Genomic DNA, 17,019 nt, shown 5'->3' with positions numbered 1-17,019 from the left:
TTACCCCAGTCTGAAGTGATCATCTGCCTCAAATCAAATGTCAGACTAGCAAAATACGCATCACCATCACAACATTTGTGCGCCTTATATTCGATTTAAGAAATACACCTTCATTTGCGTCTCTTGTAGGCTAAAGGAGTGACTGTTGTCTCTCAGATTCAGGCCAATAGGGGTGTGTCCCATCACTTTTCACTCCTCGCCTCCTTTCCTCCACTACCGCGCTACCACTCGCCTCCTACCCGGAAGCATGTGCTGGAAAGGAGGGGAGGAGACGAGTCTGAAGCCGCTTCTCCAATACACTTCTGTGCGCTTCGCTCGTCTCCTCCGATACCGGGATACTGGGGGGAGGGAGGACGCAAAGATCAGTTTCCGAGGCACGGAGGAGATGAGGTGGTAGTGGAGGAAAGGAGGACACGTTTTTTGAGCACTGGGAAGCACCCTAGGTCTCTAAGGTGAGGGACCCTTCCATCAAAGAGAACCTGGAACATTAGAGAAGGAGAGGAGGAGTGGCTTGTCAGGGAGTCCAACGCCCTGGTCCTGGAGATCTGCAGGTTTTGGCTTCCATGTTAAAATCAGCACCATTTCAGACTGAAGCAAGCAGGTGAGATGATATAACTAATTTAATTGGCCAATTAATTGCTGAGTAAAATGTGTACACACTGTTCTACATCCAGTGACAGGGCTGCAGACCCCTGATCTAGTCTTTTTGGACTGTCTGGAGTCAGAAACTGATTTGGCCTTAATACTGAATGATAAAATGGCTTAATAAAATCAGGCATTGCTAAGTGACAAAGCGTGACAAGTTTGCTGATGACTTGAACGGAGTTTAAATGTTATATAAGCCTACAGACAATGAAAAAGACAAAGCTCCTTGAGTTCCATTTCATATGGGTCTGCCCATTAAAATAGTTCCATTGAGCAGGTAAAAAAAGTGGATTACTCTGTCAGTGGAGGAGGAGCGAGATAAGGATTATATTTACTGGGGCAGAAATGACTATACAACATCAGACAGTTCTTGAAGATAAAGGGAAATTTAGAAAAACGCATCCTTCTTTTGACACGGGAGATGATAAGGATTTTCACACCATTAGACAAACTGAAAGCACTCTCAGCTGAAGAATTATTTGCCTAGCCCTCTATTACTCTCCTACATAGCTATTACCATTCCCATCGGCATGGCCAGAGGATGCATTAATGAGTCAATTCAGCAAAACTTTTATCTCATCCAGTCATATCTTTTAGTGCTGGATGCGCACTAGCATCCATAAAATCTTAAAAATAGTGTTTGTGTGTGAGTCAGTGCGAGAGATCAGAATGTTAATGCAATACTAAACACTGGGGTGCAGTTCCTTAAAATCACACACTCCTAACTTTATGCCCAGGATTTCAAATAGCCCAAAAGGGGAAAACGAAGAATCAGTCGTTCCTAATCCACGCTCTGGTTAAAAGATACAGCACATAAGGCAATACAGAGATCTGGCCTTGTAGGAGTCCTTGTTTGATCACATGTTCATGAACTTATGTGTTTATTCTAAAGATGCCCAGCCCAGAAAAATTAGGTAAGACTGGTGTGGCATCAGGAGGGCGTCTGCGCTTACGCCTTACAGCAGAAAAAGTCCAGTCACCCAGCCAACCCGACTGAACCCTGTGTAATAATCAGCCAGCCTACAAATGGTGCAGAGCTCGAAAACAGTAATATCTCTTTGGGCAATATCTTAAAAATATATTCTCTGCTCTGCGTTCCATCCCCGAAGCCTTCCATCCAAGCAAACTCAATTTAGCGCTCAATTTAACACTCGTATTGCTGTGTTTATCACCAATTTGAGGCCCGTACCTGGGCTGAATCAGCCAGTTAATGGCTTTAACTGTATCGGTGGCTGAACGGAAAGCAGACACTAAAGATCTATACCTTCATGAATTGAGCAATCAGTTTCAGTAAAGCTGGAATTGTGGCCTTAAGCTTGGCCAGATTAGCGCTACCTGCTGCCCACCTCAACCATAAAGGCAAGCAGTGAACATAAGCAGGCACTGTATTGCTTTGTTGTCGGGCCACAACATATTGTGTTAGAAATTGAGGAGTGACATATCCTTAAATCTCTCACTGAATTACAGAGGCGGCAAACAGCAGACTCTGTCTGAGCATTTCTCAGACATGAAGGCCAATGCTTCAGACGGCCTGGACCTACGGGGTCTGTGGAATGAACACCTGGAAATTAAATCAATTATTCTTTCATTACAGAAAAGAACACATTGTGCCTATATTCTATAATTTGGCTGTCTGACTCCATGAGGAGATGTGCTGTATAAGTGTGTGCAGACTCTGATGGGATTGGGTTAGGACGTCTGGTCCCGTGCAGGATCAGGGTCACCTTTACATGAGCTGAGACAGACAGCCTTGCGTGAGGGACGCTGGGAAAGGAGGGGTATGATGATGGATGTAGGGGGAGGGCGGAGGGGGGGGAGGGGAGGGGAGGGAAGGGGGGGGTTCGGTTCCACACATGCCCACCGTAGGTCGTTTACATTCACGGCATGCATCAATCAACCCCCCCGCTTTAAAAGCAGGGGACATTCACGTCGCATTCGTGGACCAACGGAAAACATCGCAATAATCAAAATGCACATGCGTTTGATAACACGCACGCCACACGAATGCCAATGTGAGAAAAGGGAGTAACAAAAAACAAACATCACCATGCAAGCAAAGCAGGGTCAAGGCACAAGACGGGAGTTTATTGATGCCAAAAGGGAAAAAGAAAATTGAGCGTGAAGCCAAAACAACGAGACTTCCACACCCTATAAAAACAGACAGGACATCACATGCAAAGGGGACACAGTGTCTCAGTGAATAACACATCATGGGTCAGAATGTACCAAAAAAAAAAGAAAGAAAAAGTTGGCATTTACAGGGCAGCATAACACATGTAAACAAGCTGTTCAGAGAGGACAGTGGAGGGAAATGGAGGACGTTCCAGAAGCGGTACACAGTCAGCGAGTTGTATAACTTCCATAATGCAGCACGGAAACAAAAAAACACAACACAAGGCCACGAGAAAACACAAGGACACAGAAAGACGAGAAAACGGCGACAGCGTGCACACCTCGGTAAGCATGTTAGGGTCGGCCGCGTGGTGACATGCTCCCGTTTGCATTCCAAGGCCATTTTCAGAAAAGCACATGTATGGAGACCTGGGACGCTAGCGTTTCATACATGTCCGTTTAGCGTAGAAAAGCTGTCTCCAATATCCCTTTGTTTCCTCACGCCAAAAAGAAACGCCAGGGGAAAAAAAGGGGGCAGATGTTCCAGTTTTCTCCAGCCTGATCTCTCAGGATGTAATTAAAACCCAACTACGGGCAAAGGATTGAAAATAAAATAATAACAATAATAATACTAATAATTTAAAAAAATAAATAATAAATCTTGTCCTTCAAACACTATATCGAGTCGAGGGGGAAGTCCTAAGATGAATCCACAGCTGGGAGCGGGCAAATGAATCAATTATCAAAGTTAATTACTCTTTCAGCGCAGTTTGTGTATTTAAAACCATAATTCCTCATTTTCCGCTGCAAGTCTGTTGGCGAGTTGCCACGGCGAGGCGAGGCGATGCGCGAGCTGCCGCGGCTGTTTCGGCGCAGCTCGTTAGCACGCTAAGGCTCTACTCTACGGCGCGCGGATCGTTCAGAAATGAGAAGAGCAGAGGGATACTGCAGCAGCTTCTACAGAGGTCCGTTTTTTTTTTTTTTTTTTTTGGAAACCCAAAACGCAGCCCTGAGGGCAGGCACAGTGAGGTCACACCTGCGGCAGACCGCCCTTATATGGATGCGGGCCTCTGTCGGGTGAGTCGGCTTGTCTCTGTCCGGCAGGGTGTGGCTGGGTGGGTGGCTGGGTGGGTGGGTACGGTCAGGTGACGAGGTGCGGCTCACCTCATGAATTTCTTGGGTTCGGTCGGAGGGGTCGGTGGGGGCAGAGGTTTGCTAGTGTTGAGCTCATGGTGGTGAATGGGGGAGTTTGGGATGGGTTCTAGGCGGCTAGGCTGGGGCGGTCCGCTCCCCGTCCCCAAGGCCTCCAGAGCTCTGAGATTTGGAGAACTGCTGAATCTGTTTGCTGATTTGTCATTCTTTCTCTTTTGCTACACAAAAGAACAAGGAAACAAAAAGAACGGATTGGGAAGATGCACTACGTTAAGACTAGAAAATTGGAAAATTAAAAAAGGAAAGATCTGGAGAAATTCTTTCCGAGCTCAAGCGTGCACCACTCCACCACTGATGAGACAATAGCTCTCAGTTAATTGGTTGAATAAATGAGTCAAAAGAAATGCATCAAATGAAGAGGCTACTGAAATAGCACATCAACAGATAATGGCTTGGAAAGCAAAGTAGAATTGTATGTCCGAACAGGTATATAACATAGACGCACACACACGCGCACACACAGACACGCACACAGAGGTAACACTGAACCAAAAAAAAAAAAAAAAAAAAGCGGAAGTTATAAAACTTAAAGGACGTTAACAATAACATGTTGGTCGTGCAATGTGATCCATTCCACTTGAACAGGGTTGCTGCTTTTACATTGGAGCGGGACAAACTATTTCCCCCACAATGCACTGGGAAACCACATGATCTTCCCTTAGCTTCTAATCTACATTTCAGTGCTTGTCAAGCACATTAAGCAGAGCACTACTGTGACAGCTTTGCCAAGCTGTTTCAGTTTGTACTCATGTTATGTGAATCTCTTTGTTAGCAGAGATCACTTGTCCCTGTAAATTCAGCCGCGTCTTCATCCATTACAAGGCTACGTTTGATTCCTAATTTGACGAAGTTCGGATGTAATTGAATGAGCTCTAGGTGATTTTATATAACTGATGGTAGTGAATGATCTTTCATATGCGGAAATGGTGCAGTAACTGCGTGGGACTGGTTCACTTACCTTAATGAGGGGGTTAATTACACCGACATTGGGACTGGCATTGAACACTTTGTTGAAATTAGTCTCCCTATTCACCAGCTCCAGCTGGTAAAATTTTTTGTCATCCTGTCCACAGAGGAGAGATTCTAGTCAGTTTCTGTTCGTACCCTTCATTTGCATACATTTATTATTTAGAGCTGTATTCATTATGCAATACTTTTTTTTTTTTACCACCTATGAATCTGCTTCTGTATCTGAAAGTAGCAGTCAAATCTGGTACATGACTATTTTTCTCCAGAGGGTTACTCTGAATCCAAGAACACTAAGATCCCTGAATGTATCCTGTGACATTTTTTCCTCTTTACACAGGAATGTTTCCTTGCATACCACACATGCATTCTGAAAACACATTCAGCTGTCGTTCTCCGTTTTCAATAACGCGGCTGATGTTGTCATGGCTACTGTGAATTTCTGTCTCAGATGATTTGAGGGGGTGGCAGCGAGCCTCCGGGCTGTCGGTCGCTCGCCGCTCTGAGGAGCTCCGGAGGTTCGAGTGAGCCGCAATGGAGCCGCAATGGAGCCTCCTCCACTCACCACCAGCTTTTTGACCAGCGTCTCGCGCTCCGACACCATGTCCTTCAGCTCCGCGATCATCTGCAGGTCCTCCGGCCGGCTCTCCCTGTTCCGGAACTTGTCCTCCGTCCCCTCCAACCTGAGAGGGGGCGAGGAAGATCGCGGTCAGGGAGTCTGACGGCGGCGACGTTTCCACGGTGAAAACCGAGGGCGTGAAAGGGAATGCAAAATCTTCTCAAGGGTAGCCAAGGCTAATGGTGGTTAGCTTGGAGGTGAGACGTTTAAGTTAAAATGTGCAGGTACTGACATTCCAGTACCTCTGCCTAATATGTCTAAAAATGAGGCCAGCGGCCTTTACCCACAGCAGAAGAGAGACACAGAAGAGAGGGTGACTGTTGAGGAACGGGAGGGGGTAGTGGCTGCTCCATAACAAAAAAAGAAACATTTTGTGGGCTTTGGCATTTAAAGCCTACAGCTTTAGTAAGAAAGGGCCATACACAATCAGGTAAGACAGTTATGAATTGGAGAGCATCCACTTTTTAATGAAAAATTCATGTCCCATCTGGCAAAACACAGAGCTAGCAGCGTTGTGGGAATTTGGACCCTCCTCCGAATTTTGGGGAATTTGGGTGCGGATGCTTGTTTGCCAGGCCACGTAATAAATATCTCAGAGACCCAGAGGCTGTTCATTTCTTTGAGCTCTCCGGCAAAATCGCGTTCGCACAGATGCGGCGAGCCGGGGAGAGCTCGGGAAAACAAGGCTCCGATTCGCCGCCAGGCGAGTCCTCAAAACTGCTCGGAAACGCAGCGGAGGGAAATCACGTAAACGACCGCTCGCTCGGAAAAACAAAAAACTGATAAAGTTTTAATGGAGTGAAGTGTAGCGTAGCGACAGCCGGGGACTTGTTTCTGGGGCGGGGGGTGGGGGGGAGGAGGGAGGGGGGTGGGGGGAGTGGGGGAGGGGGGTTGATGCGGGGATGCGGCTGTGATTACGCTCGTTAAAAACGCAGATCGGAATCAACGCTTCATTAGGAGCCGGCAGATCGGAGCCTCGTCGGTCGCTCTCGGGCGGGACAGATGGCCGGGGCCGGGAGGGGGACTCGTCGTTCTCACCAGCCAGTCGGGCTGCTTTACAGCAGCCCCGACGCGAGCGCTTTCGCGCAGCGGTACGCAGACCTGGGGGGAGACGTCACGCAGGAAAGCTCCAGGGGGACATTTAGACACCGCTGCACTTCGATCGCAATAAAAACGGAGAAAAAGAGTGGATATTTGGCGTGCGGCGTGAGGGAGTAAGCGTCTAACTAATTCACAATTCTGCCTAAAGCATGAAGAAACGTAACTGATGTGTAAAACATATCTCTGTTGACCCGTAATAATCCACTGTGATGAATCAAAGCATTTCACGTTATGTGTGCCTCCACACAGCTAATTAAAAAAATGCTGGGAAATGGCAACCTCATTCAGGTGCAGGCGAGCACCACGAGCAGGGGTTCTCAATCTTATCCAGAAAGGGCCGGTGTGGGTGCAGGCTTTTGCTCCAGCCAAGCAGTAACACACCTATTTCTACTCATCAAGGTCCTTAGTAAAGATTCCAGTGGTAACAGAGTCAAGGTGTGTTACTGCTTGGCTGGAATGAAAGCCTGCACCCACAGCGGCCCTTTCAGGATAAGATTGAGGACCCCTCAGCAAGAGAATATCCAGAAACCTTGCATCAGAGCAAACCTATTTTTACCAGGAGCCCTGCAGTTGCTTCATTTGTGCCTAGGTGGTGCTCTCGTTCAAGAGAACCCGAAATTAGGTCATCGCTGCTGGTGAAAGCGACATACCCTGAGCTCTGACTGATGCGCTACATCTGTCACATCCAGCGCATGTGCACCGCTACGAAAACAGTGTACACACATGAACACACGCTGGCACACAAATTCACACCAGTACGCAAACACACACAAACATACAGCTTGCACACACAGACACACATTTCACTACACACGCGTAAACAGAAAGAATCACACACTCATGCATGCATTCTTGCAAATAAAGCCACACACACACACACACACACAAAGCTTCACTCACACGCATATACACACAAATATAGTCCCCCAAAACATGCATTCCAAAATTCACTACTCTGTTACACTAGAACATATAAACATAAACACATTTTCTCAGTAGCTTCATACTGTTTATCTCCATATGGCTTATCATGCTGATTTCGGACTATGTATCTGCTTGCATGCCCGTTTTCGTGTGTGCGCGCACACAGGTGTGTGTGAGTGAGTGTGCATGTGTGTGTAAATTGTGTGTCTGTGGGTCTGTGTGTGTACGTAAGTGTGTGTGTGTGTGTGTGTGTGTGTGTGTGCATACGTGTGTGTCTGTGTGTGTGTGTGTGCGTGCGTGCGTGTGTGTGTGTATGTGTACATGCGTGTGTGTGTGTGAGTGTGCCTGTGTGAGTGAACTGTGTGTCTGTGGGTCTGTGTGTGTGTACATAAGTGTGTGTGTGTGTATGTGTGTATGTGTGCATACATGTGTGTCTGTGTGTGTGTGTGCGTGCGTGTGTGTGTGTGTGTGTGTGTGTGTATGTCTGTGTGCACATGTGTGTGTGTGTATGTGTACATTTGTGTGTATGTATGTGTGTGTGCGTGCGTGTGCATGTATGTGTACGCCACAGGCTGGGTATGAGAACTCCACAGCAGCGAGCACCCAGCGGTCACATGCGCGTCTCCTGCTGACAGCGCTGCTCACACGTTTCCCAGCCGCAGGGGCAGCCCTGCGGAGCCTCGTAAATTAAAGCGCAGAGCACTGTCTGACCACCAGGGGGAAGACAGCGGCCTGAGCACAGCATGTCTGGAGTAGGGCCTTTTCCAGGTGCTATTCCTCCTACCCTCCTTTGGCCACACCCACAACAAGCTCACGCTGAGCTGTTCCCTCTACTCATCACACACACTCTCACTACACTCTCTATTCCTGCCTCCTCATCACACACACTCTCAACACACTCTCTATTCCTGCCTCATCATCACACACAATCTCAATACACTCTGTTCCCCATTCACAATTTTAACATAGCAAATTAAATGCCTGCAAAGGCGATAAGTACACAAAAGTTATCTATGCATTTTTATTTGAATAATCTATATTAAAATGCATACACAAAAAAGTCATGGCCCATTGATAAATGCTGGAATAGGGAAGAACTGCACTGCCTGACAGGCAACACTTGCAGCGAATGAGCTTTGGAGTACTATAAATTTAAACTTTCCCACCAATGTAGGTGGGGTTGTCACTCTAAATCCTAAAGTACTGTAAAAGAAATACCACAGTGGTTGCATTAAAATATGTTATTCTTTCCTTAATGTTGACAGATGGTTCTTGCCAACCAGTCCAGACCATAGAGTGATGCTGATTAATGCGAGCCTAGAAATTCTGCCCCAAAGTCTTTAGTTGCAATATGTTCATTTTTAAGTTAAAAAAACCCCATTCGCCTCACTTGAGTTGATGTTTGCACATTTCTTGTAATTCTGAAAATGTTATTATTTGTAATAATTACTGCAATACAAAAACTGAAATTCACAAAGTGAATCTCAAAACCCACTGAGAAAATTAGCGTATAAACACACAGTACTGCCATTTTAAGTTGCAGCACTTGAATAGAGATGGAATTAAATGTAATGGAATTGGAAAGAGGCATCTTCACCTTCCGTACACCCACATACAATCAAAGCAGTGGCCTCTCTGTGGCTCTCCCTCCACACCCCTCCTCAGTCTATCTCTCCTCTTTCTGTTCTGCCAGGATGTCTGGCCTTTCATCTGCTGATAGGAATTTACATATTTTCACCTGTCACCCCCGACACGCACACACACACACACATATTTTCTTTTCATTCCTTCACAACAACACACACTTTTTTATATTTTCACACACACACACACAAATGCATATAGTGCATGCATACATTTAACATGCACATATGCAGACAGACAGACACAATATTTCATCATACCATCACACACAAATAACAAACTTCACAAACTCACTTCACTCTTTCTCTCTCTCACACACACATGTACGCATGCACGTATGCACACGCGCGTACACACACTCACACACACACACACGCACCCCTCTTAAAACACCAAGCACACGCGTTCTCTGGTACGTACAGGACCTGGAGCGCGGAGATCTTGTCCTTCAGCAGCTCCTGGGCCTTGTTGAAGTCGGACAGCATGTTCTGCGCCTCCCTGTTGTGCGCGGCGTTCATCTCCGCCATCTCCCTCTCGTGCTTCTTCGTCAGGTCCTGCTCGTGGGCCCTGAGGACGCGAAGGTTCAGCTCAGTACCAGACCGAACCCAGCTCGCGTCCGGCCACACTGGCACACAACACTCACACTGCAGCCAGCGCATCACTTCTGATTCTTTTCACCACATTAAATTTTCATCCGTCCATTTTTTTTTGCCTGATACAGTAGCCCCTTTCCAAGAAAGACATCTATAATTTACTGGGTGTCTGTGGGAGACGATATCACTGGCTCTCATAAGTGGAAACACTTTTCTCTATTTATTTATTGATTTATTTTTGTGCAGGACGGTGGCTTTTCCGTCAACCCTTCCACAACATTACACCTCTTGCCCTTCTTCCACGTGTCATAAAAAAGCCATCGTTCACATACACACACGCACAAACTCTCGCAGACTCGCACACACGCACACACAAACACGCTCAATCACACACACACACACACGCACGCACACACACTCTCACTCTTGCACACACACGCACACACATACACACACTCGCACAGGCACGCACACACACACACACACAAACACACATACACGCACACGCACGCATGCACACACACACACACACACACACATACACGCATGCAAACACACACACACACACAGCGACCCGGCACACCCACAGTCAGACACAGCAGAACACAAGTGGACAAGGCAGAAATGCATTTGCCTCTCTCCCACAATAAGGCTCCCCCAAGGGCCCGACTGCATTTATTTATTAATTTGATATTTTTATCTCGGGACCTAGCATTCGCAAGCTTGTTACATAATTGGAAGTGAAATATGCTGTGTGCGGGGCAATGAAAGACTAGCAATATGTATTGCTGTAAACACAGTTCCTCCCCCACACTGCTAGACTGCGCTAGCCTACCTCCGCTAGCGGTGAATTTTTCTCTCCTTTTTTTTGAATATATTATTAGTAGTTCAAACCGTGCAGTCCCATCTGAGCCCCAGCTCGCATTAACTATTAATACAAAATTCTGAAATATTCATTTAAGTTTCTGTGGAAAAAAAAAAAAACCAGGAATTATTTTTAAGCATGTGCATATATCAAAGCCTCTGAGGTAGAATTTAAATGTATTTGCGTAACAGCTGAAGCTAAACTGAACGTGAAGGAGAGCACGTGGATAAAGTGCTCTGGAATGTGGACTTACTTTGGTTTTGAGATGTCAAAGGTCCGCTCGTTTTCCTCTAGTCAGCATCTTTCCCTTACGTGCTTTCTCTCTCTCACTTCTTATTTATTTTGTTCTGTACAGTTCCAAGTTGATAACATGAACCTATAGTGTCCCACAGCATTCTATTAGCTGGTCTAAGTATAGGAGATAAGCCCCCATTGGTCACACAAAAATTGTGGACACTGTATTTCAGCAACACGGTTACATACGACAGTGTAGAGGAAGTATGGTCATTGCACTTCCTCTGCAGACCTCCAGGTGATCCAATAAAATCAAGTGGGCGGAGCCCAGAGTTACACGCTTCCTATAACTCCCACCCACCTGCATCTAATCCAACCAAATCCAAATCGACCCTGCCACACCCACCCACCTGATCTGCTGATTGGCCTCGCTGCGGATCTTCAGCACCTCTTTGCCCTTCAGCTCCAGCTCCTTGGTGAGCGTGCTGATGTTCTCGTTCAGGGTGTGGATCTCGTGGTCCAGGTCGGCGATGTGGTTTTTCCTGCGGTTCACCTCCTCCTGCAGGTCCGAGATACGTCCCAGCAGCTCCCTCTCCTGCGGATTAGACGCAGACACACACACACACACACACACACACACATACACACACGTTTTGTTTCGCCTTTCATTGGATGATGTTTTTCAGCATCAAATACAAAAACATGCTGAAACTTTGATACAAAAGCTGCCGTGTCCATCTCCACATGGTTCTTAACATAGGTCTCTCCCACAATGCATCTGGGGACACTGATATATACGGTGATGATGCGGATACTTATTTCCTGTTTCTCTGAATCCATATACGGTGGTTCATGCAAATGGACACTATATAAATAAATATAATGCTGTCAATGCTGCCATTAATAGCAGATCTACCACCTTTGCAGGTTGCTGTAAGTTACAGGTCGGGTCCAAATTTCCACAAAACCCCCAACAGACAAATTTTTGCCTGCCATGCAATTTCCCAGCACGGTCTCATCTCTGTTCTATCCAAGTTAGGGCAGGAACCTCTGAAAGATGCCCAAGCTACATGCCACCGTTATGGACACGATGTGACAGTTGCAAGTATCACAGAGTGAATGAACTGTCGTGTCACGCTTTGGTCCGTGGGCCTGGAGGGAGCAGGCCGATTGTGAAAGTCTCTCTCGCTGTAGACAGCATCTGTCAAGTTCTCCGTCTCCCTGTGTCTGCTCATTTGGTTTCAAAGCCGCGCTTGACAAACAGACGTATCACGCAACCCCAGAATACTAATACAAAGCCCGTACAGAAAAGTATTTACCCTGGAGACTGTACAATACAGCTCACCATCGCTTTACGCTGACTAATACACTGAGCCATACAAAATGGAAGTGTATATTAATCACACTTAACTTGTTTCAGGACTAATTTTCCACTCCAGTAGCAATCTGACTTAAATTCCTCCTGTAAAAAGGGCCATTTGGCAACTCTCTCTGCAATGTGAAAATTGTGTATGTTGATCACAGATTATGAAGTTAATGGCTCTTCTGTAATCAAATTACAGTCCGCTGCTTTCAACTTTGCATTTATGTAAAATATTTAGGTCAAAATAACAATCTCCCCATCCCTGTCCTGTATTTCGCCTGCAATAAGGAACTTGTTTTTTTTTTACATGGACAAGCTGTTTTTCTGTTCTTAAACATTGGGGAGGCCGTGGGCATCAGACTCCTGCAGTGTCTGAAGCCCTCTCCTCCAGAGTCTCTGAGTCTGAAGGCTTTCTCAGCCAAGCTTCGCTCGTGAGATCAACAGCTGCTCCCTCCCCGGAGTCTGAATGTGATCCGCAGCACGGCGGCTAACAGGTACCCTGGGAACGGACCCCGAAACGCAAATGTCAGAATGCTAATGAAAGCGCAGCGTGCTCACTGTTAGTCAAAAACACAAGGCAGCTTATTATGCACAAATCAGTCCCTACCCTGCCTTCAGAGACCACTGTTATGAGCTGCATTGTGGGTAAAACTACAGCTAAGAGCTACAGTTGCTTGTTTACAGAAAAAAAAAAAAAAAATCTAAGCATCTTACAGGCTTACAGTTCTCGGGCATACTGAATAATGCATGACCTCCTGGTGTCTTCTGGTTATTTCTTTAATTATATATCTATTTCTTTACCCCAGACCCAAAGAGCCGGGTGTCGGGGGGGCGGACGCTAAGTCGCTAACACAGCTGGCCCAGGAGAGATACAGCATCGGCGAGGAAGAACATATTTCGCCGTCGTTCCCGCGACGTCGCTCCCTCTCCCCTCCCACCTCGTTATAAAAAGGCGCAGGAAGGGAGGCGTCTGGCACACAGGCGAACATCTGCGGCCCGCCGAAGCAAAGGGCAGCGTATGTCCGCGCCGAGCCGCCTCCTGCCGTCCGTAAACAACGCCCTTCCGAGGAGCGGCCCAAGGACACGACCGGCGGACGTGACGCGCATCGGCGACCGACAGTGTCGCCCAAATTCGCCACGAGCGAGGACACCGCGGCGTGTGGCGCGTTTCCAAATCGGCGGACTGCTTTTGGGGCGGATTAGGCTCGAAAGTGGGGGGCGGGGGCGGGGGCGGGGGCGGGGGCGGGGGCCGCTGAGGTGCCTGACGGTTTTTGGGGCTACAGAGCAGCGTTACTCCCGATCTCCTCGTAGCGTGTGCTCTTACCCACGTGGGAAATGTGAGTCAGAGACGAACGACTTTGATATTTAAAAAAAAAATAAAAAGCCTTTCCAATAACACTTCACTGATATTACTGCACAACAAAATTCTCGGTGTTACATCAACCGTATCCCCCAATTGGGATAGCAAAATGCATTTTACAGTGAAAATGATGAGTCTTATAAACACATTATTACATAACAACTATATTATAGTAACAATTAGAACTCAAAGAAAAAGAAAAAATCTAGTGAAATACTTATTTTGTTTGTGTTATGGGCAATAATGTTTACATAAACAGCAGTTCACAATATTTTTACAGAAGTACACACACTGTACTTTTTAATTATTAATAGCAAAGTTGCACTTGCACCCCTAGGCAGTTATATCCAAACACCATGACTTCCAGCAACGAAGGAAAGGAAAGCCTTACCCAAGATTCAGACAGCGACTTTGTTTGCAAACCTCAGCCGAATCAGAAATCCGAAGTCAAAGCAATGTCTCGCAAAATTTTTTTTTAAATTATCATACCTTTGACTCCAGGATGTTTATTCAGAAAGTAACTGTCATTGCAGCTTTGCTCAATTATGTTATCAAATTGTTTAACACATTTAAAACGGTTTCCATCAGAGTCAGGATCTTGGCTGTTTTTACGGGTGATGGGTAGTTTCTCCAGTGCGTGGATGGCGCTGGGTTGTGCAGAGGGGGGGAAGTGCAGGCCTTGGCGCAGTGCTGATTAGCAGGGGCGAATGCAGCCCACACGAGACCGTCGTGAACTCCGTGTCATCGCACAAGGCCCCGGCTTTCAGGAGATGAGATATGACAGGGAGAGGATCAAAGGAGCCCCCGTCACACAGTCTCCTGATCAAGGCCCACATCCAGAGGGTTCCGCACCCAGAGAGAGGGGAGCAGCCGCACCTCGTCCCTGGTGCTGTCTGACAGCCGACACCCGGTCGTTCTCAGTCCCTCTCGGCCCGTGGGACGTTGAAGAGGGCGGCGCTGATCAAAGAGTTTTGGGCGCAGATAGCCGAAGATGAGGCGCGATTGTGGGGGGGGGGGGATGGGGGGATGGGTGGCCCCCGCTGCCGTGACCGTGAAAACTCTCGGCGGCTCTCGTTAACACAGGGGGGGCCGCGGGGACATTTTTCCCAGTTTGCGAACAAACCTAACCTCCAGGGAGCGCCCGGCCGATGAAGCGGGGACGTTCCGGACGAGGACGCGTCGACGCAAACGCTTTGCGCTAACAGACCTGATTGAACGCTAACCAGACCGAGCAGGGATTTCATTAAGAGGAACGTCTCTCATAAATGGCTGTTTGTTGAAGCAATCAGGCTCTAGGGAAGACCGGAGAAGCTGGGGGTGGGGGGGAGGAGCTGGGGAGGAGGGGGGGTGGGGCCTGGTAGCGCAAAGAGGAGGGTGCAGAAAAGGCGAGCTGGCGGGATGGCGGGATGGCGTTCCCCGCTCGGAAGCTGATGAGGGCTGTGAAATGGAGCGGAGCGGCGAGGAAACGGAAAGGCCGCGAGCGCGGGGACCCGCCGGGGCAGCCTGACGCGCGTGACGGCCGACGGCTACCCGGCGGACGCGATTCTCCACGGCGCGGACGCGGCCGGCTAATCTCACAGCTCATTAAACGAGCCCGAGCCCGAGCCCGGCGTCTCCTCGGGGAGCGTAATTAACGATAAGGCGACGCGAGACAGGGATCCTCAGAAGCCTCAAACGGTCTTCGGCAAAAAGGACCCCGCGACACTTTCTGCCCCGCCCCCCCCACCCCACCCCGCTTGCTTCAGACGATGCCGTCTTTTTTTATCCATCCATCCATCTGGCAGGGTAAAAAAAAAAGGGGGGGGGGGCCTTTTAAATTAAAACAACGCGCAAAGGCCCTTTGATTAGGCAGTGAAGGGACGCGCACGTTTAGAGGATCAAAGAGGCCGGTCCCTTTCTGTTTAACGGCGCGGAAAAAAACATCAGAAAGGCAACGGCATGCTGGGACGCCGCTGAAGCCCTTTGATTAGCGCGTCCTCTTAATTCCGCATTAAGGACGCGCAGGTTCAGAACGCCAGAACTGAGATATTAAAGATATTAAGACGCGCTCCCACGCAGCGCGGCGCAGCTGCTGACAATTCCGACCGTCGCCAGGGAGATGAGGTGTCCGCGTGACAGCGGGGGAAACAGGGAACAGGCGGCATGCTGGGATAGACTGCTAAGAGATTGCCTGGAACGGGTCGAGTCACCAGGTAGCTGTTTTTTGCGCCGGTGAAATCTCGAGGGACGTGTCTGAACTCGGCAAGCCGATCTGAGACCGCTAACGCCGGGCACGACGCTGCTGAGCAAACAGCACCCGACCAGGGAATAAAATAACGCCTCCAGCTGTGTTGTTCTTTGCGGTTTTTCAGGGAAAAAAAATCAAATGATTAATTTGTTTACGGCAATACCTGTTTGTTTATTCCTTGAATTTAAACTCGTGCTCGCTCACTCGGGATATCAAACCTCAGAGACGAAAAAAAATGATTTAAACATTATCGTCCGCGTTTTTCTGTGAATATTTGCATCGTCGCGGATCCGTGTCTTACATTTAAAACGCGCGAAGGAAACAGAATGCTTCGCCTCGCTGCTATCGTCGCTGGTATTGTTTTCATTGTCATGGAAAATCAGTGGCAGCCCATTGAGTCTTGATGTTAGACCACTTCACAGGAGAAAGCAGTTTTGAGAGATAATGCCCTCTCCCTTTAATTTTCCGAACACATCAGAGAGCCCTTCATAGCAAATTGCCTTTCTTAACACTGAGCACGCCACGGCTGGTATTTGACCTTGCTGTTTACAGAAAGACAAGCAGTTTGGCCCTCGCGGGACAGATGTGTCTGTGTGACTGAACATCTGGATCTGTGCAGGGGAGGAGCGTGAGACCGTGCAGCGAGACTTCGCCTGTCATACTGATGTGGGTGATATGCAAATTATCACTTTGAGCCGAAACCTCAGTATTAATGTACGGCTCGTTTCCAGCATTTCTAACCATACTCAAGCCCTAAGGCCTGTTGTGCTGATTGGGGCTCTCCCTAGTTCTATAAACAGTGACATGTAAAATTGCTAATTAGGCAAAAGAAGAGAATGGCATTCGAGACTGTTCTTTTTTTCTTGCTCATTAATGCTGATAAGTGTCTCAGTTCAGGGAATTTTACTTCTGCTGAGCTGAAATCTTTGCTGAGCTGAAATCCATGCTGAGCTGAAATCTTTGCTGAGCTGAAATCCATGCTGAGCTGAAATCTTTGCTGAGCTGAAATATCCACTGAGCTGAAATCTTTACTGAGCTGAAATTTTTTCTGAGCTGAAATCTATACTGAACTGAAATCTATGCTGAGCTGAAATCTTTACTGAGCTGAAATCCATGCTGAGCTGAAATCCATGCTGAGCTGAAATCTATACTGA

The 17,019-nt window shown here is 47.6% G+C and overlaps 1 protein-coding gene across 3 annotated transcripts in view; it reads right to left on the bottom strand.

Annotated features, from left to right (window-relative positions):
- The window catches only part of fam184a (family with sequence similarity 184 member A), an 88,659-nt gene that overhangs the window by 2,071 nt on the left and 69,569 nt on the right, over nucleotides 1-17,019 (bottom strand). For 2 of the 3 annotated variants that reach the window (XM_035423389.1, XM_035423390.1), the window contains 5 exons: nucleotides 11,326-11,510; nucleotides 9,644-9,790; nucleotides 5,501-5,618; nucleotides 4,928-5,032; nucleotides 3,922-4,127 (listed from right to left, as the gene is read on the bottom strand). In XM_035423389.1, coding sequence (XP_035279280.1) covers nucleotides 3,922-4,127; nucleotides 4,928-5,032; nucleotides 5,501-5,618; nucleotides 9,644-9,790; nucleotides 11,326-11,510 — 761 coding nt within the window. The remainder of the gene's footprint in view (nucleotides 1-3,921; nucleotides 4,128-4,927; nucleotides 5,033-5,500; nucleotides 5,619-9,643; nucleotides 9,791-11,325; nucleotides 11,511-17,019) is intronic. The other variant, XM_035423392.1, reaches the window with a different exon arrangement.

This window comes from Anguilla anguilla, chromosome 6 (genome assembly GCF_013347855.1).
Source record: "Anguilla anguilla isolate fAngAng1 chromosome 6, fAngAng1.pri, whole genome shotgun sequence".
Classification (NCBI taxonomy): Eukaryota; Metazoa; Chordata; class Actinopteri; order Anguilliformes; family Anguillidae; genus Anguilla; species Anguilla anguilla.
The sequence above is the reverse complement of the archived record's forward strand: the minus strand, read 5'-3'. Positions and strand labels throughout refer to the sequence as shown.